This window comes from Strix aluco, chromosome 3, assembly GCF_031877795.1.
Source record: "Strix aluco isolate bStrAlu1 chromosome 3, bStrAlu1.hap1, whole genome shotgun sequence".
Lineage (NCBI taxonomy): Eukaryota > Metazoa > Chordata > Aves > Strigiformes > Strigidae > Strix > Strix aluco.
This window is the reverse complement of record NC_133933.1, coordinates 81,677,523-81,705,289: the sequence shown is the minus strand read 5'-3', so window position 1 is coordinate 81,705,289 and position 27,767 is coordinate 81,677,523. Positions and strand designations below refer to the sequence as shown.

The 27,767-nt window shown below is 35.7% G+C and overlaps 1 protein-coding gene across 1 annotated transcript in view; it reads left to right on the top strand.

Moving 5' to 3' along the window:
* AFG1L (AFG1 like ATPase) overlaps positions 1-27,767 on the top strand; it is a 72,522-nt gene that overhangs the window by 3,674 nt on the left and 41,081 nt on the right. The window contains exons 2-7 of the mRNA XM_074819391.1: positions 4,329-4,552; positions 13,792-13,843; positions 14,464-14,565; positions 15,985-16,115; positions 22,550-22,649; positions 25,570-25,628. Coding sequence (XP_074675492.1) covers positions 4,329-4,552; positions 13,792-13,843; positions 14,464-14,565; positions 15,985-16,115; positions 22,550-22,649; positions 25,570-25,628 — 668 coding nt within the window. The remainder of the gene's footprint in view (positions 1-4,328; positions 4,553-13,791; positions 13,844-14,463; positions 14,566-15,984; positions 16,116-22,549; positions 22,650-25,569; positions 25,629-27,767) is intronic.

Below are 27,767 nucleotides of genomic sequence, written 5' to 3'. Positions count from 1 at the left end.
AACCTCCTGGCTGTTGTCAAGATCACAACCCAGCTTCCATTTCAGATTGTCTTCTTACATAAGTCTCATGCGTGCCTCAGCTCTGACTGTTGCTTTCAAAAGTGGTGTCATTGAAACTCGCATGCCTTTTTCCTGTGTCATCCCGGACATCAGTTCTAAGTGGCAGTAGGAAAACTTGATAAAATAATGATTATTTTTTCAATTTGTTGGTCTTTTCCAGAGCAGAAGGTCCCTGGAGATAACACTTCTTATATTTTTATGTAGGCACCTGTTTTTGCAGTGGTAAATTAATGCTAGTTTACTGAAGGTGTCTTAAGTTCCCCACTTTAAAGGAAATTTTTATAATTTCAGATTGACATTTTCATCAGCCATTTATACATTAAGTTTTTTTGGCTTTGATGAGTTTTTCCCCTTGGATTTCTCCAAGGGAAGACTTTTTTGTGCGTATCACTAGGTCTTCACTGCAGCTTGTTCTGTGATCCTTGGGTAGGCAAGCAGAAAGGCAAATGCAAGCAGCTAATTTTATGTCCTGAAATAAAGTGAGATTGCACTTAAATATGTATGTTTTAGGAACAAGATTTAGTAAAAAGTTGCAACCTGGTGGCAACTCTTAAAGAAGCGTGGAATGTCAGGCTAAATGTGGAAACATCCAACACTGACCTGCATGCTGGAGGCAGAAAAGATAGGTTATGCATAAACTCATGTCTGTAGTTTTACACTGTTTAGTGTAAAACTACGTGAATAATGAATTGACACTGCCCTTTTCTATAGTTACATTTGGAACGCTACATAGAGATTGAAGGTGCTTTTTCTGTGTGTGACAAAGATTTCAGAAGGGAGCTAATAAAAATTGAGTAACAGTTTATGTAATACAAAGATTAGATAATGAAACAGGAAGAGATAAATGAAACCCCATCCTTTGCATTATGGAGGAGAAGGCTGTAGGACTGTGATTAATGCTCTGAATCATAGGTGTTTCCTACTCTAACAGTAGTTTCCTTGATGTAAAATTATGGAAGATAGTTGCCTGGTATTCCTCTGCTATGTATTAAAATTTCTGAAGTTTCATTTTCCTCATCAGCTCAGGAATAGATTACTATGGAAGCATAGTTGTGTGAATGATTATGTGAATGATTTTTCAATCTATCCCACAAAATATGGGTTGGAATGGAAGACTCCAATTTTTTCTGTCTCTTAGGACAGTTTATCACTTGAATATCTGTCTTCTGTTGACTTACCTCTAAAACCCCTACACGCTTTTTAAGAGCTTATGCCATTGCTTTGCAGGTACAAGTTTTGAGTTTATCACTTACCAGTTACTGGGTGTCTCCGGGTAGTGTATTATAGTGTACTCCCATCATACTTAAATCCCAGTGTTCAATATTATTTTAGGAGAACAGTAAGTAATTTGTCCCATGACACCCTCTGTCATCACTTGTGCATACTCTCCATCTCTGCCATGTGTTAGTGATGATGTATTTTCTTCCACTCCCATGTGTAGGTACCTGTAATCTGAGACAAAAAACGTGCTTCGGAGCAGTCCTACTGGTGTGCTTTGTCCATGGCCACGAAAGTCATGAGCCACAAACCCTTTCTTATTCCTAAATCACCTTTTATTTTTTCCAATCTTGGGGTAAGCAGTAGGAACTGGTGGCTTTGTAGGTATAATGGGCACTGGCTGTCCCTCACATTGGCGATCTTGGAGCCATCAAGCTCTACGTGTTGTGAAGGCACAGATAGTTTTGAGGTACAGATCACAGGTCTGAGGTTGACTTTATGTGGAAGTGAAATGGTTGAAAACAAGATGAAAAAACTTTGCCTTTTCCTCTTCCCTTTGGAGGTGGGTCGGGTATTGCTGACCTGTTCCTGACAGATTTTTGTCAAACTTATTTTTAAAATTCACTCCCATCAATTAAAGTTTACAACTTCTAGACTATTAATTGATTTCACTGCCTTAATTACAGTTATTAAGGTAACTGTATAAATATGGTTTAATTCCTTTTCTGAGTACCCTGTGTGTATCTGGAGATAGCTGTGTGCTTTTCTTTATTCTTCTCTAAAGATTTTACTCAAATTTTTGCAATAACAGACTTTGAACTTGACTCTCTTTATGTGATCTCTTTAGGGATGAGCTAATTACTTTTAATTCATAGCAGTAACTCAATTCCTTCAGGGCAGGAGAATTTGGTGTAATTATTGGCTGCAGATGTAAACGGTGACTGCCTTGCTTTGGGAAACTAAGGTGTTACTTGCAATAAATAAACATAATTTGATCTAATTGTTCAGTTTTATCCTCTTTTATAACTATATTCATTTTATGCTTCTTATAAGAATTTAAAACTTTTCATGTGCCTGTTACAACTTCTCTGTGGGTTGTGACCCATGGTTTGACAAACAGTCCTTTAAATCATCTTCTATTCTCTGATTTAGTTCATATCTGTCATAAAATAGGATGTAAAAATTGAAAAGTGTGTTCCAGGGCAAACTATACCAATATTGAATAGAATGGGATTTTTTCATGTGTGCTTATATTGCCCCTCATATATATACATTGGAGTACTTGTGGCTTTTTACTTCATTTTTCCTCCAATAGTGTTATGATGGTGTCTCACTGTCAGTTTGTGATCCGTTGTAGCCCCCAGATCCTTTTCTGTAGAGCTGCTCTTTAGCTGGTCATTCTCCCTCTTCAGTTCAGTTATTTATTTCCCCTAAGCACCATACTTTGTCCCTGTTGAATTCCATCCTATTAGTATTAGATTCTTTGTCCATTTTATCAGAATTGATTTGCCTCCCAGGGTGTGTGCAGCCCCCTCCTGACTTCTCCTTACTCGTGTTCCCAGTCCATGTACTTTATTTCGTCATATGCAGGTTGTGAATGGAAATTCTGGATTGCACCAAGCTGACATTCTGAGCCTGCTCTGAAACTCTACTGCAAATATACACCTAGTTTAACTGTAGTAATTATTCATTACATATAGTTTTTCTAGCTGTTTTTGTACCTGCTCAAAAGTAATTTAATTTGCAACTTACTTTCCTGCTTTATTTATGAGGATGCTATGTGACCCAATGACAAAACTGTTACTGCAATGAAGATATTTTTCCTCTGCCCACCAAGCGTGTTACCTGGTCAGAGAGGTAGACTTGTTGATCTCACCCTGTTCCTGAGGAGCTGGTGTTGCCTTTTATTTGTTATGTTGTTATCTTGTTAGGTGCTTTATTAAGCAAACAAACAAACAAAACCCAAACCCCACCTGCTTATACTAGTTCCAGTATTTTTGAGTGTTTTGAGGTTGTGTTGACTATGAACTTCTTTCTAAAGACAAATTGTTTTATTTTCCTAGTGTTTTGGAACCTCACCTGCTTTCAATGAAGCCTCAAAGAAAGCTGTTAGAGGCCATAGTCTTGCTTAGGAAACTTACCTAAAACATTTAGTGATGAAATTACTTAGATCTCACCATGTTAAAAATATCTAACTATGTAGTCTATGATATGCATTTTTCCTACTCAGATCTGTTTCTTTTACTATTGCTACAAAACATGTTACGCATGATTATACTTAGCCTTTTAAATGACAGCGCAAGCAAAGAAGATATTTAAAAGACCTTTTCAGTATATTCCATATTTAAGATTTCTGATCTTACCAAGTTAGCAAGCCTTCTTTGTAATATGTATGTTCTTTCCTTTCCTAGCTATATCTCATTTTATGCCCGGCAATTCTGACTTTTTTTTAAATATAATTAAATAGAATTCCTGCTTGGGCATAGCTTTGTCTCTTCCAGGCAGAAGATAATGCCAGCAGACCAGTCTGTGGCATTGCAAGGCTTCACAGCTATTGCCTTGCTTATTGTGATCTTTGCCTCTTTAAACTTGCTTACAAAACTCCTATTTTGGTCTCCTGTTATCTGGCTTTTAAATTCTTTCTGTCTAGTTCAGCCCAACTCTCTCCGAAGGATTAATCTATTCAGAGAAATGCACTTTGATTGAATTTTTAAATGGTTTTGACCCAATTTGCGGGGGGGAAAAAAAAAAGTCAAAACTCCCTTGCAACAGCTCATCCAAATCTTACCAGTTCTCTCCAGCTGGGCTTTTTTGTGTGTGTGTGTTTGTTAATAATAAAATTGAAAGTCAAAACATATTACTAAAGGTGTTTACTACTAAAGTTAGAAGTTGATTTAATAAAAAACGACAGGGTAACATACTCTAGTGGTTGTATAGGTAAGTAACGTATATATGTATTTGTGTAAACTATTAAGAAAGTGTGGTGTTTATGAACATAAGAGGATGCTTTTCAAAACTTCTCTGTTAAAAATCTGCTTTTCGTTTTACAGCATACACAGCTCAGGCAGATGAGAAGACAGTCCCTGGTACTCCTACAGATGCTAATGCCAGAGCCTTATTGGTTTGCAGTGGACCTTTAGAACATTACGACTTTCTGATTAAGCAAGAAGAGCTGAGGAATGATGATCAACAAAGAAGAGTTGTGCAGCACCTGCAGAAGTTGCATGAGAGCCTTAGAGGCTACAGCATCAGTTCAAAAAATCTTCTCTCAAAGGTGAGGTTTATAATGATAAAAATATTTTTTTGCAATTATATTTGCTTATAAGAATGTGCTTAAAAATATATAAATTTTTATCATTAACATGAGTTATTTTTGCAGCTAGGTATTTACAGATCATTATTTGTGTTTGGATCTCTGTTCTTTCTTTTTTGGTTTGTAAAATTCCAGGGGTACTCTAGAAGCGACCAAATAAAATATTACTGAAATAATTCTGTAAGAAAATCTGATCTGATTTTGGTTGTGTCCACTGTCTTCCCAAAATGTCATTTGGCTATAGGAGAGAGGGGCCTAGACCAGGTTTTAACTCTCAAGCACTGGTATAACACGTGTGTTTGGGTTACACATACTGAACATTGGTGTTTCTTCTAATAGATCTTCCATGAATATAAGTGAAATTAGTCATCAGAGTCTATGTAATCCAAGCTAAAAGTTTAGCTTTGCAAAACATAATATTGATCAGACATGACTTTTTTTAAAAAAAAGTCCATTCTTTCCAGTGTTGTTAGTCTCCAGCTGAGGTAAGGAAAGAGGGCAGAGGTGTGATCTGCACCCCAGTTCTGTTTTGGGGGGCATTACAGCTCCTTTTGAAAGTATTAACAAAAATTTAGACATACCTTTGTTGCACAGCGCCTTAGCAACCATAGCACCTTGGCATTAGTAATGCTAAGAGCCTGCTGTTGCAGCTCTGTCACTTTTCCCTGAAGCTGTTGAAGCAGTGTTTTCCAGAGCCTCTGTGGCAGTATTTTTCATGTCTTGTTCTCATGCTGTTATTTTCAGATTGTTGATCTTGTGGCCTTGCACCTGCAAATCTTGATATCATTGTTATGGTGGATTCTCATGGGAAGCAACTAGAACTGGTGTGAGAATCCCCCCTCAGCTTTCCTTGCCTCTTGTTTTGCAGATTTGAGTTTATATTCCCAGAAAGCCAAACATAGTGCCCAGCAAAGTAGACAAGACCTTTAATTACTTGGTAAATATTAGGCAATCATAGATTTGCACAGAAACTGAACAACCAGTGAATATGCTTCATTTACACCTGATTAACATACTCCAGGCAGCTCAAATAGTCATAAACATGGTGATCAGAAACAACAAGAAGAGGGCATTTGAGTCTGATAAAAGTATAGTGCTGGGAAAAAAGCATGGCAAAATATTCATTGCCACCATCATCTTCACTTTCCCTGCCTGCACTGGAGAGACACCTCCCTACCCCTAAGAGGAGGATGTCTGAAAGCTGTCACCGCTCTTTCCAGCCAGCCACTGAGTATTTTTCTTTTTCCTTGTCTTTCTCTTGCACTGCTTCTAGTTTTGTTTGTTGTTGTGTTGGTTTTTTTGTTTGTTTGTTTGGTTGGTTTTTTTCTGGTCAGAAGTAACTTTCTCGTTTACAGTCAAGTATGCCATCAGCTGCAGACCTTGCTAATAAAGCTCCATGTCAGCCTTTCTAACTGTACTGAGCTTTTTACCTAACCATATACTCCCCATTACAACCCCAGATTCTCCTATTACCTGGCACAAAATTTGATTGTGTTACAAGCTTAAATGATGTAGCACGAGATCAGGGGAGCCAAAGCCTACAGGGCTCAAATGCTTCTAAATGACATGCTGTCCTCTACTAAAGGCACCAAATGACAAGTTACCGCTCTAAGGCTCTTGAGATGTGTATTAGCTTAAGGGCATGAAGAAAGTAGAGAAGAGAATGCTGGTATGGGAACAAGTATAACACCTGTAAATGGCCTGTGTTATACCTGTAAATGTGCCTGTTTCAAATAGGCAAGTGTAGCTGGGTGCAGAGCATTAGGACACATGCTTGCCTAACAGACTGTGTCCAACATCCCTTGAATGCTTTAAATTCAGATATGTAGCTGGAGATCATGTATTTGCTAATCATATGCTTGACTGGAAATGCCATAAATGTCTTTCTGCCTCCTCATGAAAGGAAGCAGGCTAAACACCTAGGAAGGAGTTCTTTTTTTATTGAGATACAGTGTGAAGAAACCTGAATGTGAAATAATTCCATGGAGCAGAAGTCAGGCACTCTGAAAGGAAAAACATAAGAGTGGTGAAGTACAGGAAGTGAGGTGCTAAGGCAAGACTGCTCCTAGAGGGCAACAAGAGTGTCTTTGGAAGTTCTTTTCTAGAAGCGGTTGACCTGATCATCCTTATGGGTTCCTTCCAACTTGAGATATTCTATGACCCAGCTTTAAAAATGGAGTTTGGCTGCACGATCCCCTGAAGTCCCTGCCAACCTAAAGCATTCAATGATTCTAACTCTGATGTGGGAATTGGAGCCAAACAATGGTTTGGGGTATATTTTTGCCTGCTCTGGCTGGTGGGTCAGATCATCACATTACTTACCTTTTTACTTTCAGGTTTTCTTTAATTAAAATGTTTAAAACCACAAAACCAGTGTAAAAAAATATAGCTATAGTCTGAAAACTGTATGTTTATGGTAATTTAAAACACTTATTTGTATTTTATGTGGGTGTGTGCCTGTGGATCCATGTTGTCTTGATGTCTTTGTAGGCTAACTCTTGAGTCTAAACCAGCCTCCTGATTCAATTTGGGAAAATACCAAACAAAAAATAGAAATTTCCTCTTTCAAAAATGATTATTGCTTATCTTTGGTCTCCAAAGCAATATGGCAGCGTGCCTGAATGAGAACTGTCTTTGTGTAAGTGTAAGGAGATCAAGCTGGATTCAGCTTGCCAAACTACCTCTGTAAGGGTAGTCTTGCAGGCCAGAGTTTTGTATCTTGAGGATGGTGGATCTGAAAAGTTTGACCTTTTTTTTTCATCAGTCTGGGCTTCGTTTTAAGCTTTGGTGTTGGGCTCTTTTAAATCGCCTGTCTCAAAGTTGTCTTTAGACACTGTACCTGGACTGTAAAAGAGAAGGTCACTCAAAAGGAAGCCAGTTATCTGGCTTGCTCCTGCATTATCTTTTGGACATACTGCTAGACTTTTATTCATTTTCATTCTTTAGAAAAGATGTTATGATGAAGGCGTTCATCTTACTGTCAAACCTGAGGATCAGTAGACTAAAGCATTTTGATCTTTTCTGGTAAGCTGTTTTGGATATTCTGTTCTAAAAGTGCTGCCTTTGAGAATAGTTTTGAGAGCTGACTTGTGTTAACTGGAGTGCCCTGAGTCATTATAGTTGTTAGAGCAGGTGTTTTGTAATGGCTTTGTAGATCGAGCATTATGTCAATTTGCTATTTACTGTTTCTTTGATTGTGAAGCATGAATAGGGAAGAAAGTCTCTATTGCAGAGAACAAATACCAATCTTATTCTATTTAGGAAATTGTGATGCTACTTTGTCCCTGTATAACAGAGCTAATCGCAGTAAAGCCAGACTGACTGACTCTTCCTTAAAAGGAAAAAGTCAAATGCCATTTTTTGGGTTGAGAATGTGGTTTTCACTAGTTCCTGTAAAGCAATACTCCTTTTCATTTAACATTGCTTCAATTCCATGCTTTAATTTTAATCCAGCTTTTAAAAACTGCTGCATGGCTCACCGATACCTGGGGACTAATGCCACAGTCAGTGACAAGCAGATGTAGAACTACTTGCTATTGCCATGTGTTGTTGCAGTTTAAGGTTTTTCTTCTAAAGCTTGATATCTCTGTGGAAATCTTAAGATCGATAACCAGGTTGAGCACTATAGTGCTGTACCATACATCGAAACCCCAGAAAAGGGGGAGAGCAGTGAGTTTTGTGTAAATCTGTTAAAGCCTGCTAGCTAGTGTAATTAAATCATGATTCACGATGGAGAAGATGTCACAGCAACTTTGTTGTTCTTCAGCTATCTTTAAGGAAGTTATTCACCAGTTCAAACAGACCTCCTTTTGAGATAAAATGACACCAAATAAAGTATGGTTTAAATTCTAGTGCAGGCCAGATTTTGCTTTGGCAAAGTTGTAATCAACCTCCTTAATGAAGGTTTTCCCCAGAATAAGTCACATGTGTGAATAGGTAGTTGGTAAAATCATAGTCATCAAGCACTGTACCAGCTGTAGACAGTGGCACCATATGCTTGTCATATGTCTGCATCTGTCAAGGAGTTTTTGAAGTAAGCGAAATACGTGTTTTTCTATGATGGACTTTCAGGGTAGGGATGCTGTTGCAGAGTTGGTTCAGTTTTGAAGAGTAGAACTAAGTCTTTTAGTGCCAAGAAGAGGTGGTGAGTACTGCTCTCTGGAATGGCCTGGGTTTAATGGGATTTGTGTAGGCTTATGAGTGGCAGCAGTTCACATAACTAGTAGAAGGCATCTCCAGGAAGTAATACTGCTGTAGGGTGCAGGTGAAGCCTGTATTCATGGATAGCTCATTGGCACTCTCCTCCCATGAAGGCCTGGTACTTTGTAACTTGGAATATGCTAGGAAGTGAAAGATAAACCTTATGCTATAGATGTTAAGTTTTTATGATAAACGATTAGCATTGGTTTTGCTTAACGTTTTATATTTAATGAGTTTTAATAGATGTAAATGAAACAGATGGATGTATTTTAAATTACTTAAGGACTTTTGGAAGTAAGTCAAGCACTTTAATTAGTTGCACATAGTAGTTTGTAGATTGACTTTTTGCTTTTTCAGGAGGTTTCTAGCAGCTTGACTAACCTACTTTTTAGTATGAAATTTCCTGCTTTGAAAAGAATCTACTGTCAGGTTTTAGAAATAAAAAATAGTGGTACTTGGCATTTCAAGCATGCTCATTTTTCCTGGCTCTGTCATTCAAGAGAACATGGTTGAGAGGTTGCAGTGAAGAAAAGGGAAAAGAGAGAGAGAGAGAGAAGCCTTTCTCTGTCAGCCTCTTCTGTAGTCTGATATTCCTTATTTTATTGCATGATCTCTTCTGTGAAAGAATTTCAGAAGCCTTTTCTAGAATAAGTTATTCCAGAAATAGAAACTTCTTCCACTTCTGAGCCATTACAAGAATGGTTTGCTTTGGTTTTAGTTTTGTTCTTCATTTGTCACTTGTTATCTAAATAGTTTTATTCACTAAAAATATGGTGAAAGTAGGATTAGGGAACAAATATTTATATCAGATACAATAGAAGCATTTCAGTGTTTATCCAGGAGACTTGCATTACTTCACAGGCCAAAGCTTTTTGAAATCAGTAGTCGGTGGGGGGAGGAGTACATGACATTAGCCATTTCCTTTATGATAATAAAGCTCTGGTTTTTTATGATGTAGGTTTTCTGCAGCATCAGCATAGGATGAATTTGAGGGGGAAAAACCAGTTAGTCTTGCTGAAAACCAAGTAGGCTTCTGTTTTTCAAAATTATTACTCAAATTTGAACAATGACTTTGATCTTCAACTTGGTGAAAGCATGGCCTTGTATGCTGAGATATTTTGAGATCCTCTGAATTGAAGTTCAAGGCCATAAGGGTTTGCATAGACATTTGAGATCTCTAGCTTTTCAAAATAATACGGATTGGGACATCTTAAGAGCTGTTGAGTTGCTGTACTAATGACTTGAAATAAGCTCAATTATAAGTGAGGTCATGTTTTGAAAAGAGGTATGAACAATAGTAAACACCATTCAAGGCCTTGAAAATGTCTACAGCTACAACAACAACCAAAAAGGAGGCCTGTAAGTGTAGGAGAAAGAGGCAGTTTTGTTAGTGTCAAAAAAAAAAAATCTGCTGTTGAAGACTTGTCTCTTGAATTTTGCATATTTTAATTAACTACTTTAGTACTGTCATGCATTTTCACTTAAAAGTTTTTCAAATCAGAGTGTAAATATTCCCAGGAAATGAGTTACTTGCTTCTGGTGTCTGAGGTGGGAAGCATGGGAGAAGGTGGGAGGACATCGCACATTATTAAAGCTAATTAAGAAAGAGTAGAAAGTTGTCAGAATGAGGGAGATGTTTTGACCAATATAATTCCTTAGATGAGGTAGGATGTTGATTGATGAAAAGTGAAGTTTAAACAAAAAAGAAAAACGGGATGCAATAGAATCAGAGCAAGCCATGCAGTTTTGAAACAGAAATGTGTAAAAGATTTTGGTAGTAGAGGAGACAATTCAGTTAATGTGGGGGCACTAATGTGTGTGTCCTCTTGTGGAATTGTAAATATTTCAGCAGATGAATGATTTTCAAAGGAAGGTCTAAGTCAAGCGATCTATAAATGGAAAGAAGGCTCCTGCTATATCATGTCCTGATGATGATGAAACTTGGTGAAGCACTTAAGTTATGTTTTCTTAAGTTATTGCAAAGAATGTGATGGGAATTAAGAAACTTGGAGGACTCAAGGGATTTGATACATTTGTGGTGATGTTTGAAAGGATGTGGTGAACATTCAAAACATACATCTAAGGATTTCAAAATTCTCCCCTTCAAACTCAAATTTTGTGCATCTGTTTAATATCTTTGGTTTTGTGCATTTTAAATATTAGCTTTAACATCCTTAAACTTTTTGTTGCATTGTTGCAAAAGCAAATTTATTGTCAACCAATTGAACATTATTATACCAAGAACTCAAATTGCCTCAGGATAATACGGAAGTGAAGAGCAAGGAGAAGGTCATTTATTCAGTTTGTCTTTCTACATCTCCTACTTTTCTCTCTTCTCTCCCTGAAATAAACAAGACTGTCCTTATTTTAGGGTGACTGGAGGATCTTCTGCATTAGATCTCCCCCCTCCTTCTTTTGGAGTGTGTTTCAATAGAACCAAGATTACTCTTCTGCTTTTTCGCCCCCACATACCACCGACTTTCTTGACTGCTTGCTGTGCTCTAAGTTGAACCAACACCACTGAGGGGATTTTATCAGAAATCCTGTTGGAAGTTGCTCTTTTTCTTACGCAACTTCCAGGCTTCAGAAGATGCATGAGAATAATTTAAAAAAAAAAAAAAATAATCCATTTTATGATCATGCAGAATAGCTTGAGACCAGTAGGATGTCTGAGTTTCAGTATTAAAAGTCTATTGATGAAGTTTACTTTTTAAAAATAAAACATATATTAAAAAAACGCAACCCAAGAATAGAAAAAAAAAAATTCTTAGTGTTATACAATACCTGACCAGATTGAGGAAGTGAGTAACCTAAAATTGTCAATAGTGTCACTTCTGGTAGAAGTATACGTAAAATATTTCCTATAAACTACTTAAATTTTTATCTTCTTTGAGCAATTATTCTGGCATTTGATTTGCTTTTAGAGATGATTAGCTTCGGCAAATATGTTTGGGTCTGCCACAGTATCTATCCATTTTTTTTTTTTTAGCAATTAGATATCACCCAAAAGCCACTGTCTTCACAAAAAAACAAATTCAATTTTTTAGATCAACCAGCAGTTGATTTAGACTTTTATGGAGCCTAATCCATTATATTTGTTTCCTTTAGCCAAAACCTTTTTCTGTAATGTGTTTTCTAGAAATGGTAAGTATTGGAGTGAGAATAAAATACGCCTAAAAAGACGAACTTCAAGATGGTTAAATGTAATTAATAAACACTTTGCAATGAAAAAACCGTATAAAAATGTAGGCATTACTACTTGTTCTGGTTATATAACCTTGACAAAGACAGGTAAAGCAGTACTGCAAACACTGATTTGTTTTTCTAGCTTTGTGTCATTCCTTGTAAAACTGAAAATCACATTAATACAGCCATTTTATGTAATAAATTTAATGTGATAGTCTTTTATCTGGTTAATCTGAAATTAAAAATAAAGAAATCCTCTCTTGTTTGGATTTTGTTTCCGTTTCTCCTTTCTTCACTGTGTAACTTGGAGCATCAGTAATTTTAATGAGTGCAAGCTCTTAAAAAGTACACACTGAAAAATGTTCGTCAATTAAATTGTCTTGCAGTGCTTTCAAAGCACTAGCAAATAGTTGCAGCCTTGTCTATTAATGGAACTGTTTCAGAACATCTGAAACCCTGTTCAGCCACAGATTGATGATACAAATTTTTGATTATCCTATTAATACAGCTCTAAATTAAATCTATAAGTGGGTCTTATATAAGAGCTATGCTTGCATATTTTCTGAATAAACTGGTACTATAGACCTGAGACATTATCCTTCTACCTTTTGGTCATATATTTCCTTTCATATTTAATTAGTGTTTTGCTACTGACTCCCCCATTTTTTTAACATGGCACTGTATTTTGAAAAGTGCTTTAGATTCAAGTTGTTTAGCAATTACCCAGCTCCAAATGAGACCACAGGGTTGCAATTTTAATTTTCCTGTGTTTTGGCTCAGTTCATAGAACTCTGAAAGTGGAGCACTTTAAAATAACCAAATATTCTTCTGCGGTGTTTTGTGGATGTCAGTTCAGTTTCGTGGGTTTGATGAGAGTCGTAAGATTTCAAGTTTTTCAGAACCAGTTTCTTTTTAAAATTATACTCGGAAGTGGCTATGCACAATGCTGGGGAGGGGAGGACTCTCTCAAATTTAAAGTCTTGATGTTATTTCAAATTTTTCCATTAAAATACATGTTTCAGTAAAATAGAATAAACCATCAGTTGTCATAACATATGTCATGAGTAATATTAATAGATTAAAAATTCTGAAGCAGTATTCGTTCAAGATAAACGTAACTCACTTGAAAAAATGATTAATAAAAGACATACTTTGAAAATAACCTTTTATATATACATATATACACACATGCATATGTATATAGGTATATATTTTCGCTGTGGCTCCACTGATTCTAATCATATTTAAACCAGAGATAATTCTGCATTTAAGATTCAAAGTGAAGAGAAGGGGGACCTACAGTGCTCACTGGCTTTGCAATACTGATTTTCTAAGTCCTAATGGTTTATATCTTAAGCAGAGCTGCTTTAATAGGTATATAGTGCATATATCTGAATACTACAATACTGCTTAATTTTATATCCTTTTTCCTAGGACTGTTTGTTCAAATGGCTTAATGAGGAAAAGGATTTGTTTTAATGATGATGGATTGGGAAACATTTAATCATTTTATATGTGTTCTGGTAAAAAGCCTTGTGTGCTAGAACTGGAGATGAGAATATTTTCACAATGATCTGAAAAAAAAAAAAAAACCCAAACCCTGCATGTGTGTTTGGCCTCTTTTGTAGAATTTGCACAAATATAGAATGAAGGTTGCTTACCAATTCTGAGCTAACGATTTATTCAAGGTTACACTTTACTAGCTAGTGCTACTTTGGTAGTTAAGTGTAGCTATTTTCTTACTTTGCCACAGCAATGTGCTTGCTTTTATTTTACCCCATATTCACACTTATTATTTTTCTCTTGATTTGCAGCTCTTTGCAAAAAACAAACCCCCAAAAGGTCTTTATGTCTATGGAGATGTTGGTAAGTTTCAGTTGCATCAATTCTAATGGAATTTTCTCTAAATGCAAGTTTATTCAAATTCTGAAGTGTCTAAAAGCTTTATATTTAGGTAGTGTTACTGCTTTAATGAATTTTTCCGGATTAGTTTTCTTCTATGTTACGATGTTATTTAATACAATTACACTCTGAATTCTGGAAGCTGTTGGATTGGACTACGTTACCACGTGTAGTTTTTTTTCAGTGTTATCCACTTGCTGATATTTAAGAATGCAGTTTAAGAATTTGGGAGGCAATTGAGGGGGCCACAGACAGAATTTATATATTCTAATTGCAACAATGCAGCATGGAAACATACTTGCTTCTCAAAAGGAAATACTAAGGATGTTTTCTGGATGCGTATGGAGCTATTTGTGCAACCTCTGGGCCATCTCTGTATGGATCAAAATTTTAAAACAGAAAAGTAACAATGTTGTTGTTCCAAGTTTTTGAACAGAAGATACAAGCAGTCTGGTCTTGTACTTATTCTGCAGAAGAGTATAGTTTCATTAGTTCAAAGCTAATGAACAGTCATTATTGTAACCAGTACATACTGTTCTTAAATTAACTACCTGTTTGGTGGGTTTTTTTGTTTTTATATGAAGGCACAGGAAAGACAATGGTGATGGACATGTTCTATTCTCACTTAGAAGTAGAAAGGAAGAAGAGAGTCCATTTTCATGGCTTCATGCTAGATGTACACCAGAGTAAGTGCAGACACAGGTATTTACAAGAATTTTATGAAATATGGTATCTATAAAACAGTCTGTCTCATTCTCATGTTCATATTAATCAGTGTAACTTTAAGTATTTAAGCAAAAAAAGTAAAAAATAGGAGAGACATTAAAGGATTTTAGCATTGTTGTGTCATACCAGAGTAGATATTAATTGCATATTATTTCTCAAGTATCTTTTATCAAAGATTCTGTATATCTAATTGTATAAGACTTGGTTGTCTATTTAGGATTAAATCCTTAACTAAATGTTTTCCAGTTGCCAGTTAGCTTACATACAATCTGAAGATGACAATTGCTAAAACTGAAGGTTTTAAGTAAAGGTTAAATTCAGTCTGCATTTTGAATAAGCAATAACTGAATTGGGTATAAATGCCAAGGAGAATGAGAACTCTTCTGGTTCTATCAGTAATTTATAGGAAAAAATAATAGGAAGAAGTTCACCCTAAGTTTCAGAAAATTTTCTGACAAGGTGAATAAGGTACTTTGTTTTGATTGAGATACTGGTTTAGATATTATAAATTTGCTTCTGTTTCTAAATTCTCTGTCTAAATTCTATGACCTTAAAATACTGTGAAATTGTTAAATAATGCTAAATATTAAAAAAAAAAGTAATTTACAAGTATTGTGACAGCTGCATTTTTATTGGGTAGCTTTCATCAATGTAAGAAACTTCTGCCACTTTTAGTGCCTTCTTTTTTATCATTGTTGGGTCATTGTTGAGATTTTCTGTTTCCATTTCTTGTCAGTTGTGCTTAATCTTAACAAAAGTAGCTTCTTACTGCAGGATCTTTGTTTTCCAAATGTTTGTTTATAGTCAGATGAAATACAATCCATAAGACAGTGAAGTATGGATGTAACAATCTTACTTTGTGCCAGTATCATCTTTGCATTTTAAAAACTGTGTTGCTATGTTGTGAGTTCTTTTAACTAAATGCATTCTAAGTATACCTTCAGAGCATGCAGTGCAAAGAGCTGTGCCATTGTTTTGTAAACACCATAAGGGTTTTTCATACTCGGAGAGAGGATTAAGACAGAAAATGCCAAAATACAAAGTAAAACTGGAACTAAGGTCATGAATTGGAGCAAGATAAAACTAATTTATATCAGTTTTTAAAAGATAAAGAATAGGTGCATAGCATTAAAGGGTTCTCTGATATTTGTTTTACACATTTCTAAACAAGAAAATACAAATCACAGAATCTGGGAGCTTTTAATAGTTGCCTGAATGTAGTCGAAAACTGTTTGTCCTCTTGAAATTGGACTAAATTTGAAGATTTCTTGTTTTTACTGGACTGGGTTACTTTTTATTTGGTAGCTAAGTAATTTTGTTCTCCCTATCTTAAAAAAAGAAATAAGAAATATTTATTCTTTTCTGTTTTATCAACTGAGGAATACATCGCCTTAAGCAGAGCTTGCCAAAAAGAAAGCCAGGATTTATGACCAAATCATACGACCCAATTGCACCAGTAGCAGAGGAAATAAGCGAAGAGGCCGCTCTCTTATGTTTTGATGAATTTCAGGTAAGAAGTCAGAGATTACTCCTTGGCCTCAAGGGAAACATCATAAAATTACTTTTAAAGTATGACAACTGTTACTGCTACTACAGTATTTGAATTACTGGATAATAGTGAACTGTAGAAGTTGAAGATTATAAGTCATTTTACAGTTTTGAAAATGGTTGGTTTTTGTTTGTTGATTTGTTTTTTTCCTGGGAGGTAAGATGCAAGTCAGCAATGTAAGTCCCCTTATGGTGCTTTCATTTACCGGTCTGGTTACTGGTTATACAAGGGGTTATTAGAGTTGGGTGACAGGCTCATGAGTATTTTGGGGCAGGGACCATCATCCTATACTGAGTCTGTACAGTGCCTGGGTGGGTAGTCACCTGACACTTGCTTGGCATGCCTGGTCTTTGCTGTAGTTCATATAATGTGGCAGAATTGTCTCAGTGTGATTAAGAACATGGAAACAACATGTCAAATTCAACTTAAACTCTAGGAAAGAGTTATTTGAGCCATTAGTATGGCAATGCCAGATCAGATCAATGTAAGTAACATTTTAAGAAACTTTTGTTGAATTAAATGTGAAAATTAAACTCAGAATGATCTTTGCCTAAGCTAACTTGGTTGATTCATTTGTTTTACACAGCTTGTGAGCTTTGTTTTACAAGCATGTCACAAATCTAAGTGTAGAACTACTTTGTAAAAATTTTTAGGAGAAGACTAGAGGTATTGGGCAGCTCTAATCAGCTGAGATTTCTAATTCAGAGAGAAAATGCAAAGCAAGATAAGAACAGATCTATGTTAGTTCTCAAGTCACCGGTAGTAAAAGAATCCTCTATTAAGTGTAAATTGTCTGCATTATGCTCTTAAATTAATACATTACCAAAATGGATAGATCAATTTGTATCTTCTAGCTACTATTTTACAAGCCTGTGCACCTGAGAAAATAACTAGTTTATGACCAGCTCCCATGAAGGGGATTTTTGTAGCTGTAAAGTAGTAGGTATTTTTGTTTTAAGTTACTCTTGTGTTTTGAAACAAGGGGTAGTCCTTTGTTCTGTGTTTTCAGAATGTGTGGAGTCATTACAATCTCATTTGAAGATGTTTAATGAAAGTTCTATTTGAGATATATTCTGCAGTATTTCAGTATGTTAAAAGAACCTGATCTGCTGCTAGAGATTGTTAATTTATACCAATGACTAAGGATAAATTATAGATTATCAAATTATGCAGCTAAGTACACGAACAAGTATGAGAAAGGCACTGTATTGTGTTTTGTCCCATGTTAAACTTTGATTTCTGTTTAGTATGCTAATGAGTGTAAGACAATAGAACGTTTTCAAATTCTGTCTTGAGGCACAAGATAAGAAAACAGTATTCTTTTGAAATCTTGCTTCCTGTGAAAATTTTGTAGAAGTGGTGGATTAATTATGTGTTGGGAGTTTTTCAGTTATGAGCATCAAACATATTTTGGTAGAATACTTTCCCTAAAATGTGTAAACTTTCTCAGAACTGTTTCAAATTATTATGCAAAAGTTTATTGCCTCCTTTTTAACTAAAAACCTTCAGATTGTGGTGTGGTTTTGTTCTTTGCCTTTAACTTTGGCAGTTTGCAGTAAAATGTATAGCAACCGAGTTTAAGAGTGGAGATAAATTCTAACTAAAATTCTCATGGTTTTCTCAGAAAAAAAAAAAAAAAAAAAAATCATAGTCTTGAATACTTTCTAGATACTTAAAGGCATATATGCAGTGGGAGTTATGTTTGCGTATTCCAGTCAATGTACGTGGTATTTGTTGATACCAGTCCAAGTAGGAGGCAGGTAGATGTCTAATGAACATGCCCTTCTTTCCTCTTATAAAAGAATTCTTAGTATTTTCAAGTTCTTCATTCACAGATGAGATCATTATCTATGTCTCCTGTTTGTTTTAATGTCAGTCTTCTCCTATCATCAAAACCCCCCCAGTACTGTACAAGTTTTAAAATGGCTTTAACATCTAGTGGTTTGTTTTATGTGGGTTTTTTATCTATAGCTTTTCAACACCCTTTTTCATATTTTCTGTTTGAGTGTGCTTGCGCAAGTGAACATGCGAACTTATTCAAGTGCTGCTGTTTGATCATTTAAATTGTGCTTTTTCTAGTGAACATGAATACCAGGCTTCTGAAACTTGCAGTATAAAATTGAAATACAGAGAGAGTTGTATTTATGCTATGAAGAAATGGGAAGGTTGTTGGGGGGACGGAGAGAAGTGTTAATTGTCTTGACATTAAATGCTCAAATGGTACAAATAGACATCTTTGCTCTACCGTGTATTAGTGTAAATACCTGCTTTTCTGTATAGATGCCCATTCCTTTCATTTCCTAGTTTAGCTGTATTTCCAGACTGTCATATTTCCACATTTTAAGGGGAGAGACTCTGGTAGTTTTTGTTTCCAAATTGATTGCTCCCCCTGCTGACTTGCTTGAGGTACATCAATCACTTCAGTTGTAAAAATCACCTGTGTTTTTGTCGGTGGGTCACAGTTGGGAAAGTAATACAAGAATTATATTTTAAAGTGTGTATCTAGACACTGCATTCTTGTGTGAATTTTAAAAATCTACTTGTTCTGGATGTACAAATGTTCTAAATTCACAGATTTCTGAATAGCTGTATTTCTTGACTGATTTTCTGAGCATGGAACCATTACACAGAATTTGCCTACTGAAGAGGAGTCCCAGCTTTCAGAAATTCTGTAGAAGGCACTGAATTTGGGATAAGAAACCTTCTGCTTAAATAGTTGTAAAGTAGTGCAGTGACTGGCAGAGCAGCTCATGTGGTGACACAATTAACATTGATAATAAAGAGCCATCTCTAATTCAAGATGTTTGCAGCTCCTTTCCCCAGTGGAGATAATGGCTAGATTTCACTGTGATCTGATTCACCCGTATTTGAAGAACTGCTGGATTAAAATGAAACTGGAAAGAGCTGGAGACTCAGAACATACACTGCTCTGTCTTGCAAACAAAGCTACTGTCTGTTTTGACAGATGGAATGTCAAGTTGGGTCTGTTCTACTTTGACGAAATACTTGTGTGTGAGGGAATGATAAGAAGACTATTGAGATTTGCTTGAAACACTTCGGGTTGCTTTCAAATGCCTGTTGGAAAAAAAGGAGAATAAGCTGAATTTATTTATTTCTCTTAAGATCAGACACACAGATGAGTGATACTGTAACAGGGACAGCACAAAGTAACATTAATGCTCATATTTTAGAGGAAACCAAATGCAGAACTTCAAAAGATGAAAGCATTGCTGAGGTTGCACATTCCTCTGTCAGTGGGCTAAAGCAAAATAGAAGTATGAAGTGAATCTTGTTGCAAAGCCTGGAGAACTGTCGAACAAGTGGAGAGTTGATTAATTGATGTAGAAAAATATTTCAGTACTTTTAAAAGTGATTTTGTGTGTTCCAAAATATTGTCATATTAAAAAAAATAATGACTATGTCTTAAATGTTTCTTTCTGCAAATACTGTGTGATAGCCAGGACCTTAGTGATTGGCACTAAGCAGCTTCTGAGTTTGTCCATTCTGAAGCAGGTGTTTTATCAGCATTTGCCTGAGCTGCAGGCTCTTGGGTTATTAAAGCATTGCTACTTCTTACTGATCTTTGTCATACAGTTACTGTAAATATCAAAGCCTTTTTTTTAATCATGGAAGTCTTAAGCCATTCTAAAAATGTGTCCTCATTTTGAAGAAAAACACTAGAATTAAGCCATTCCTAATTACAATTTTGATGTTTCAGAACACAGAGTTTGGCCAATAAAAAAGACTAGTTATTGTTTAGTGATCAGATAACTATGCACAGGTAATTAGAAGCTCTAACTTTGGTGTGTGACTGTAACCTATGTTAGTGAGTGTTGATAATGAAAACGGAATCCCTACTTCTTGGTAAGCTGAATGATCATACAGTGTTGGTCTTTATGTGCCATTGGTACCACTTGGACTTAAAGCAAACTACAACTTAGGGAGTTTTTACTAACCTGCATGCTATTAAAAGCCTCTAATAAAAATTAGGCTCTTATTTTTGTGCTAATACTAATTGCTGATAATACATGCTTATGTTTGTCATTCATTACGTGGAACTGTACCAATCAGTGGCTGACAGAGTCTCAGGCACTTACACATGTAAATTAACTATTAGTCTAGTGTTTTTTCTGTTTTTGTTTTCTTTTTCCTTTTTTTTTTTTTTAACGTGAGTCATAATGGAAAGCAGCACTAGGTCATAAAAATCTTTTCTCTTAAATGCTAATGAAATTTCTCCATTCTCTCCATTAGCAGGCTCTCCTTATTGGTAATTTGTAGCTTTTGCTTTTGTTCCCTGTTGCAATGAATGCTGGATACAGTAAAAAACATGAGAAATGACAGTGCTTTAGTTACTGTCTTCTACCCGCTTTACCTTGTAGGAATTTTCTGTCTTTGCCAAGCTGTTTTAGATAAACAGAGCTCATATTTGCATCCCAGTTCTCAAAATGGCTCTTGCTTTTTGACAGAACTTTCGAGATTTGTGGGTGTTTGTTTTTTTTTTTTTTTTTGTGATGGAGTTGAAAACATCAGATTTCCTCATCAAATTAATAAGTTCTCATTAATAAGAGAGTGTTATTGTTTTCGTTTATGTGAGCATTAATATTCTTTCCCTCTCTTGTTTTCTAAAGGTAACATGCCTTGTAGTATCTTTAAAGAAGAATTTGTATCTAAATGATTTATATAATACATTTTTAAAACTTGGCTATTAGGTTTGCTTTGTGATACAACAAATTCAGTTATCCCTGAAATGCTCATATATGCTGATTCCTTCTGTGTCTTGTTTTTTAGGAACAGGGAAAGTTCCTAAATTTTAGTACTCAGAAGAAATAAATTAGCAATAGATGGGTGCATAAGCAGATACATTAGACATATAGTACAATAGTGAATTACTACATGCTTTTTGGAATATTGGATCTTAGTGATCAGAGATATGCAAATCTGAGGGGTGTGTTACTGATTGTGTAGAAGTTTGTTTTTGAAAAGCAAACCAATTTCCATATTAATGCATTCCATAGAAGAAGGAAACTGGTGTTTACATATGAACATTATTGTTTCCAAGCTGGCTGTCAGAAATGTAACTTAAGTCTTTTACTGTCTCTAGAGTAGAATTAAATTTTTTTTTTGCTGCCCAGAAAGGTCATTTAGAAATGGAGCAATGATGGGAGGGGTGGAGTGGTGGTGTAGCAGGGGAAAAAAGTCATACTGGTTAAAGTCTTTCTGTAGATGTATTACTATCACAACATACACATCTAAACTGTCAAGGCATAGCAATCTGTCAGTGTGTTGAGTAATGAGTGTGTATGACTCTCAGCATGCTACTGCTTTTTTATTTCCTCAGAATTGGGGTCTGTTTTAGTAACTCAAAATGCAACAAGTGACTATATAGTAATCAGAGGGAATGCAGGAGGAACAAGTGTAATGATAATAAAGTTGGTTTACTTATTAGGATTGCTCATCTCAGCTCATGAACTCCTGTGAAATATAAAATGCTGTTGTAACAATGGGGGCTTTTTGTTTGGGAAAAAAATTTCATTTTTTTCATTTGTACAAAGTGGTTTCTGGTTTGTGTTCCTCTCTTTTCTTGGTAATGTAAAGCAAGTTAGTTTAGCTTAACTTAGATATTTAAAGAAATTTTACTTTATGGCTTATGTTTTAGTCTTTTTTCTTTTTTTTTTTTTTTTCCCCTCCCCAGTATCACTTGTCCCACCCATTTTTATTTTTTGTTAGTATTTTGTGCCTGAAGGTTAGAAGAGGCTGACTGTGCTGGAAGTGACTGCCGTGCCTTTTGATTATTCATGGACAGTAATAGAAGGCACTTAAAAAGAACAATGAAATTGCTTATTTTTGTGATGGGCCATCTGTTGAATTGTTTTTTGCAACAATCACACAATAGTATCTATGTCATATCATTCTATTTTCAACAGCAGCTGATTATGTATAGTTGGCTACTTGTCTTTATTTCTGAAGTCCCATGACCATTTAAATTCACCTCTGCAAACCTTTGCCTCAAAGGTAATAGAAATGTAAAACAGCTGGCGTGTATTTTCTTTCTGTTTTTTTCCATGTTGTTTCTATTTAATTAGGCCTCTTAAATGTTTAGGTCTGTTTTCTGTGTCTCCCACCTGTAGTTTTATAATAGAAGTTAACATGGAATCATTTAGCAATTGGTAAAGAAATGGTGGAGTTCGGCAATAAAGAATGGGCAAGTTTTGAAAGACTGTGGTACATTCACTGCTTATTAATTATCCCTTTTATTTTTTTCCTCACCAAGCAATAATTAGAATCTTTCTCCATGGCTTTCACTAACAAGCATTTTTCCTAGCTATAAAGCCACTTGCAGATCTATTGCAGCAGAAGCTGAAAGCAAGATGAAACAAATGTGTTGTCTTCTACAGGTCACTGACATTGCTGATGCCATGATTCTGAAGCAGCTTTTTGAAAATCTGTTCCAAAATGGGGTTGTCGTTGTGGCAACATCTAACAGGCCACCAGAAGGTAAAAACAAACATGCTATTAAGTATTATCCAAATACAACAAATCTCAGTATCCTACAAAACAACCATATTAAAATCGTATGGTATTTAATAATAATAATCTCTCTAGTCTTCAAGAATCTAGGATACTGCAGTTTGTCCCCTGTTTTTTTGTGTTCTTAAGGAAGAAAGTTTTTTCACTAAGTCTTACTCCTTTCTTCTCTCAAACTCAACTCCCTGCAACTCCCCCCAGATCCTTCTGTGTTTTCTGATCTTCTCTACTCTATCCAAACCAGTGGGAGGGTATTTGGGGACAGGAGATTTGAAGAGGGGTGAAATACTGCCTCTGTTCTGGATGTATTCCAGGGTAGGAAAAGATCATATTCTGCAGAAGAGAGGAGAAATAAGAGTACAGTCCTTCCTGGTTTCTAACTTGGAAACTTGCAGAGTTGATCCACCAGCTCAAAGGAGAATCCCTTATCAAGATGCCATTCTCACAGTCTGGTTTGAAATCACTCACTGGAAGTTACTTAGGTGGAGTGTTGTTTCCATTTCTAACGATATTTTTAGATAGAGAGTGACTAGCTAGGTAGATCCTTCTACAAAGTCCCCAAATCTGTATGGGTTTTAACCAAACAGTAATTTTTTTGTAGAGGAGAAAAATGTTTCTTGTAGTGTAGCATTAGTAGTTGGCATAATGCATAATTTCTATGCAACTTTTATGAGACTTTAGATTGATCAATTTCAGATGTTTGCAAAAAATACTGAAGAGTTACTGTATGAACTGTAACTACCAGTTAAATTTGTCTACCCAAATTAATTGAGTAAAATAAAATCACTAAAGTTTTACAATGCACTTTATCTCAAAAAAAAAAAAAAAAAAGAAGAAAACACTCAAATGTCTTTACTAGAGGAGGAAATAGTTTTCCATTGGTTTATTTTCCTTGTTTGAGCAAACAAGATGAAATCATAACTGTTGTAGTTGGATTAACTACAGATAAACTGGATGCTGGTGCCTTGATTGGGAGCCATCCTTGTGTTTTTTGAAGCACTACTCTTTAAAGTTCAGGACAAATTTTTATCGTAACTTGGGAATTGTATCCCACATCTTAAACTGAGATGTCATTTGTGACCATTATTGTTGTGTGGGTTTTTTTAATACATATTAAGTCACTGTGTCAGCCTGAAAGACATCCACTTGTACTAGCTACCCAACAGAGAATATCAGGAACAGTGTCTCTAGAACTGAGCTATGTTGCAGTCAATGCCTGTCCCTTCTTCCCTTCTCACTACTCCTGTGTGCTCACAGAGTGTCTGAAATCCTCCCACAGGAAAGAAGATTTGGGTTAGTGTAGCATGCTGCATCAAGGTTTAAGACTGAATTGAGAGATTCGTTTCCTGTGAATACAAAGGGAAAAGCAGCTTTTTCATTAGAGAGCAGATGTACCCAGCTGCTGACCATTGGTGATACGCTTAACCATGTTAAACTTCTGCCCTAGGGCAACATGAAGGGAAATAGGTGCGCAGTTTGAGGAATCCTGGCTTCATTTCTCCACCAAAATTAGTTTATTTTTCTCATCCTCACAAAACAGAGACGTAATGCAAAACTCAAAGCCTTATTAACCAGAAGAACTAACAGAAGTAGCTGTCTTATAGTACTGTTAGATGTTCACTAATTTTTGCAGGTAAATATGTAATTGGTTGCTGTTTCAACATGTGTATAGGTATTGTGATTTGCAGAGTTAGGAGTGAGAGTGATACATGGCTTCATACAACTTTGTTAGTAATTAGAGTGCAGAAGCACCTTCACTGATAATTTTCCTAAATGTTTCTGTGTACATATCCAATTTTGTGAAAACCATTTTGTAGGTGTCCTCTTGGTTACTCATACATACTGTATCTTCTGTCCACTATGAGATGTTGGTAGAGCATAAAAGCTTTAGCCTAGTTGTAGCTTTCAGGCATTATGGAGAATGTAGGTGCTATTAATAACCTGGCATGGTCTTAGTGGGGAGTTTTGGTGACATTTCTGCCAGGTTTCTGTATTCTTTTATTTATTCTGCCTGTCAGTCATAGGTGCTGTACTGCCTTTTTATAAAGCTTCCTAATATTAATGAAAAGGAGCAGCCCATCATGTAGTTCAAGTGATAATATTTTAAAAGAACAAGTCATTCTGTTCTGAACATGTTGGGCAGTTGGATAGTTTCCAGAGAAGAGAACTCTATGATGTATAAAATGTAGAGATAAATAACATACAAGATGCTGCTTTGCAGTTCGTTTTTATAATTTGTCTTTTCTTTGAGTGTAGATTTGAATTTTGTTGCGTAACACTCTATTTTTTAAAAAATTCAGTTATATTTTTAGCAACTTTGCATAAGTTTACGTATTTATTATTTTTTTCCCTTAGGGATGACCCTTTTTTTTTGCTTTGGAAAAGGGAATGTACCTGGTAGAATTGTTAGAAAATAAAATATACCACAGTACACTGATTAAGAACGATAGTAACTTTGTAAACTCAAAATAATGTATTTTTAGTTTATGCTGGGTTTTTCCCTTCTTCCAAATACTTGGGACTTAGCGGTTGCATAGTTTTGGCCTTACAAACATACCAATGTATACCCAGCATTACAAATCCTTTTTTTATATTCTCACTTTAAAACAGATGCTGGTCTTACTACTTCTGCTAAAATCAGTTATATGTCATTAGAGGTTTAATTCATCTTTCACTTCCTGCCTTTTTCAGACTTTCTCACGATGTTCCTTTCTTCGTTAAGAATGTATTGAATTTTCATACAGCAAAAGAAGATAAATCAATTTCAGCTCTCTTTTTCCACCTTTCGTTCCTCTGTAGCAACACTGAGTTTTATTTGCCAGACTAAAAGACAAGCTGACATTGTTATTAAGACTAAGTAGCAAAATGGTACTGATTTCCTTTCTTTCAGATCTCTATAAAAATGGCCTTCAGAGAGCTAATTTTGTACCATTCATTGCTGTGCTGAAGGTAAGGAGAGTCACTTTTTAAATGCTTTTCAATTTCACCTGCTGTATTAATAAATTAAGAGATTTGCACAGGATTGCTTTGATAGTAGTTTCCAGGTAAGATGTATATGCTTTAACTGGGGCAAAAATAATTGAAGGTAAGGCAAAAAGGAACTCTTCCTCTCTAGAATTAACACTTTTTGAAAGTTGGACATTTTTAGTATGCCAAAAAGTTATCTTTTTGTCTAAGGTAGCAGAATTAGTTTGTTTGGATAGGACTTTCTCACTGGTGTATATATGCCGTGTAATACAGTTTTCCTCTAACAGTTATACTGTGTTGTACTTGTGGACATCTTACATTTATTATACTACAAAATCTTGGTGTTGGTAAAAGAAAAGTAGTGTTTGGTATGTACCCCTCAATTACCTTGTTTCTGGGGGGTCCTTCTTGTGTGTAAGTGGTTTCCTGGATGGGTATTTGTGAGGCTTCACATCATATTCAACACGCAGTAGTTCTGAAGTGAGCTTCCTGGAGCCTGCATGTTGTGGTGTGGCAGGCCATAAACTTTGTAATTGCTTCATTTAGATTAAAAAATGGAGCATCCTTTCACAATGTGCGTAATCCAGTCAGTGCTTATTTTACTATTAAAAAGAACATATGCTGAACTCACACTTTTAAGTTCTGGGCAAGTTGCAGATATTTTTAATTCACAAGCTGATTGTATTGTTACGTTATTGAGGGCTAGCATTCAGCTCCTGTCTCCTGCTCCACCAGGATTGACATGACATGTAAAATGAAAATAACAGCACTTCACAAAAGTCTTACCAGCATAAATACATAAATAATGTGAACTGTATCAATATCTAAGATAAAATAAAGGTAAGGTAGAGTTTAGGGTAGGTTTGACTTAGTGAGAAGAAATTTAGAACTGCTGAATAGATGCATTGTTTGGATGTTTCTGTTAAGATGGTCAGGAGTAAAGCAGTTGACAGTGCGTTGGGTTTTTAGTGGGGCATTTTGGAATTGTAAGATTGCTTACGTGCCCAAGCACCTTTGAAAATCCCATCTAATGTTGACATTTGAGCAACTACCAGGTTTTCAAGTTAATATGCTGTTGACGTGAGTGCAGCACTCCTATGTATCTCAGAATGGCTGTGTATAAAGTTGGGGAGGTTACTACTGGTTCTTAGCTGGGTGGCTTTAGTAAAGTAAGAAACATGAAAATAAATGAACAACCACTTCCACTTCATTTTCTTGAAGTTTATTCTGTAGCTGATTGCATTGGATGCAGGAGAGGTCCTGATCATAGAGCATTTTCAATAGTAGTAGTTTCATAGGCATTTGCTTTTTGAAATGCAGCAACCGTGGCAAATCTTTCTTTTCTATATATCTTGTCTTGTTGACTCTTAGTTTTCTTCCTTGATGAGTATAAGGCTCTTTCACTTCACTGATGATCAGACTATATTATAGAGTATCTTATCATGTATGCTTATTTGTAGTTTCCTTTTTTCTCTTTTTGGCTAGATGAAGATAAAAAGTGAAATGTAGTTTATGCATACAGAACACCTAATCAGGACTGGGAAAATGATCTAAATTTTTGGAAGGGACCTTGTGGATAGAATGCTGAGAGAAACCCTAAGGGTGGATTGGTTTAGAGCTGCAACAGAGGATCGAGTAGTGCAAAAAGAAACAAGTAGCACAACCCAGACTGGAGGTAGACGAACATTACCATAATAATGAATGAAGGGAAGAAAAAGGGTTCACTCAACACTCTATTCACAAGGGCCTTTCTAAAATTCTGGATTATGTGTTGTCTTTTTTTCCCCCTACATCTTTGTGTTTTAACACTGCTCTAAATATATCTGCTTTTAATGTCACTTCAATAAATGTTGCCAATATAACATGATTCTTTCCCGAAAACATAATGCCTGAAAGGTGGATCAGAGGAAGCTTATCAACAAATGCCTCTCCAACCTTAGTTGGAAAATGGAAGGGTAATGGCAAGGTATTAAAAATAGTAATTAAAACAATCTACATTTTGAATTCAACATCAGAAGTAGGCATTAAAAAACCCACACTGGAATGCACTTTAAAGTAAGATTTTAACAGGTGACCTTTACATTACAAAGGCGTGGGTAGACCTAAGATGATACTCTGGCA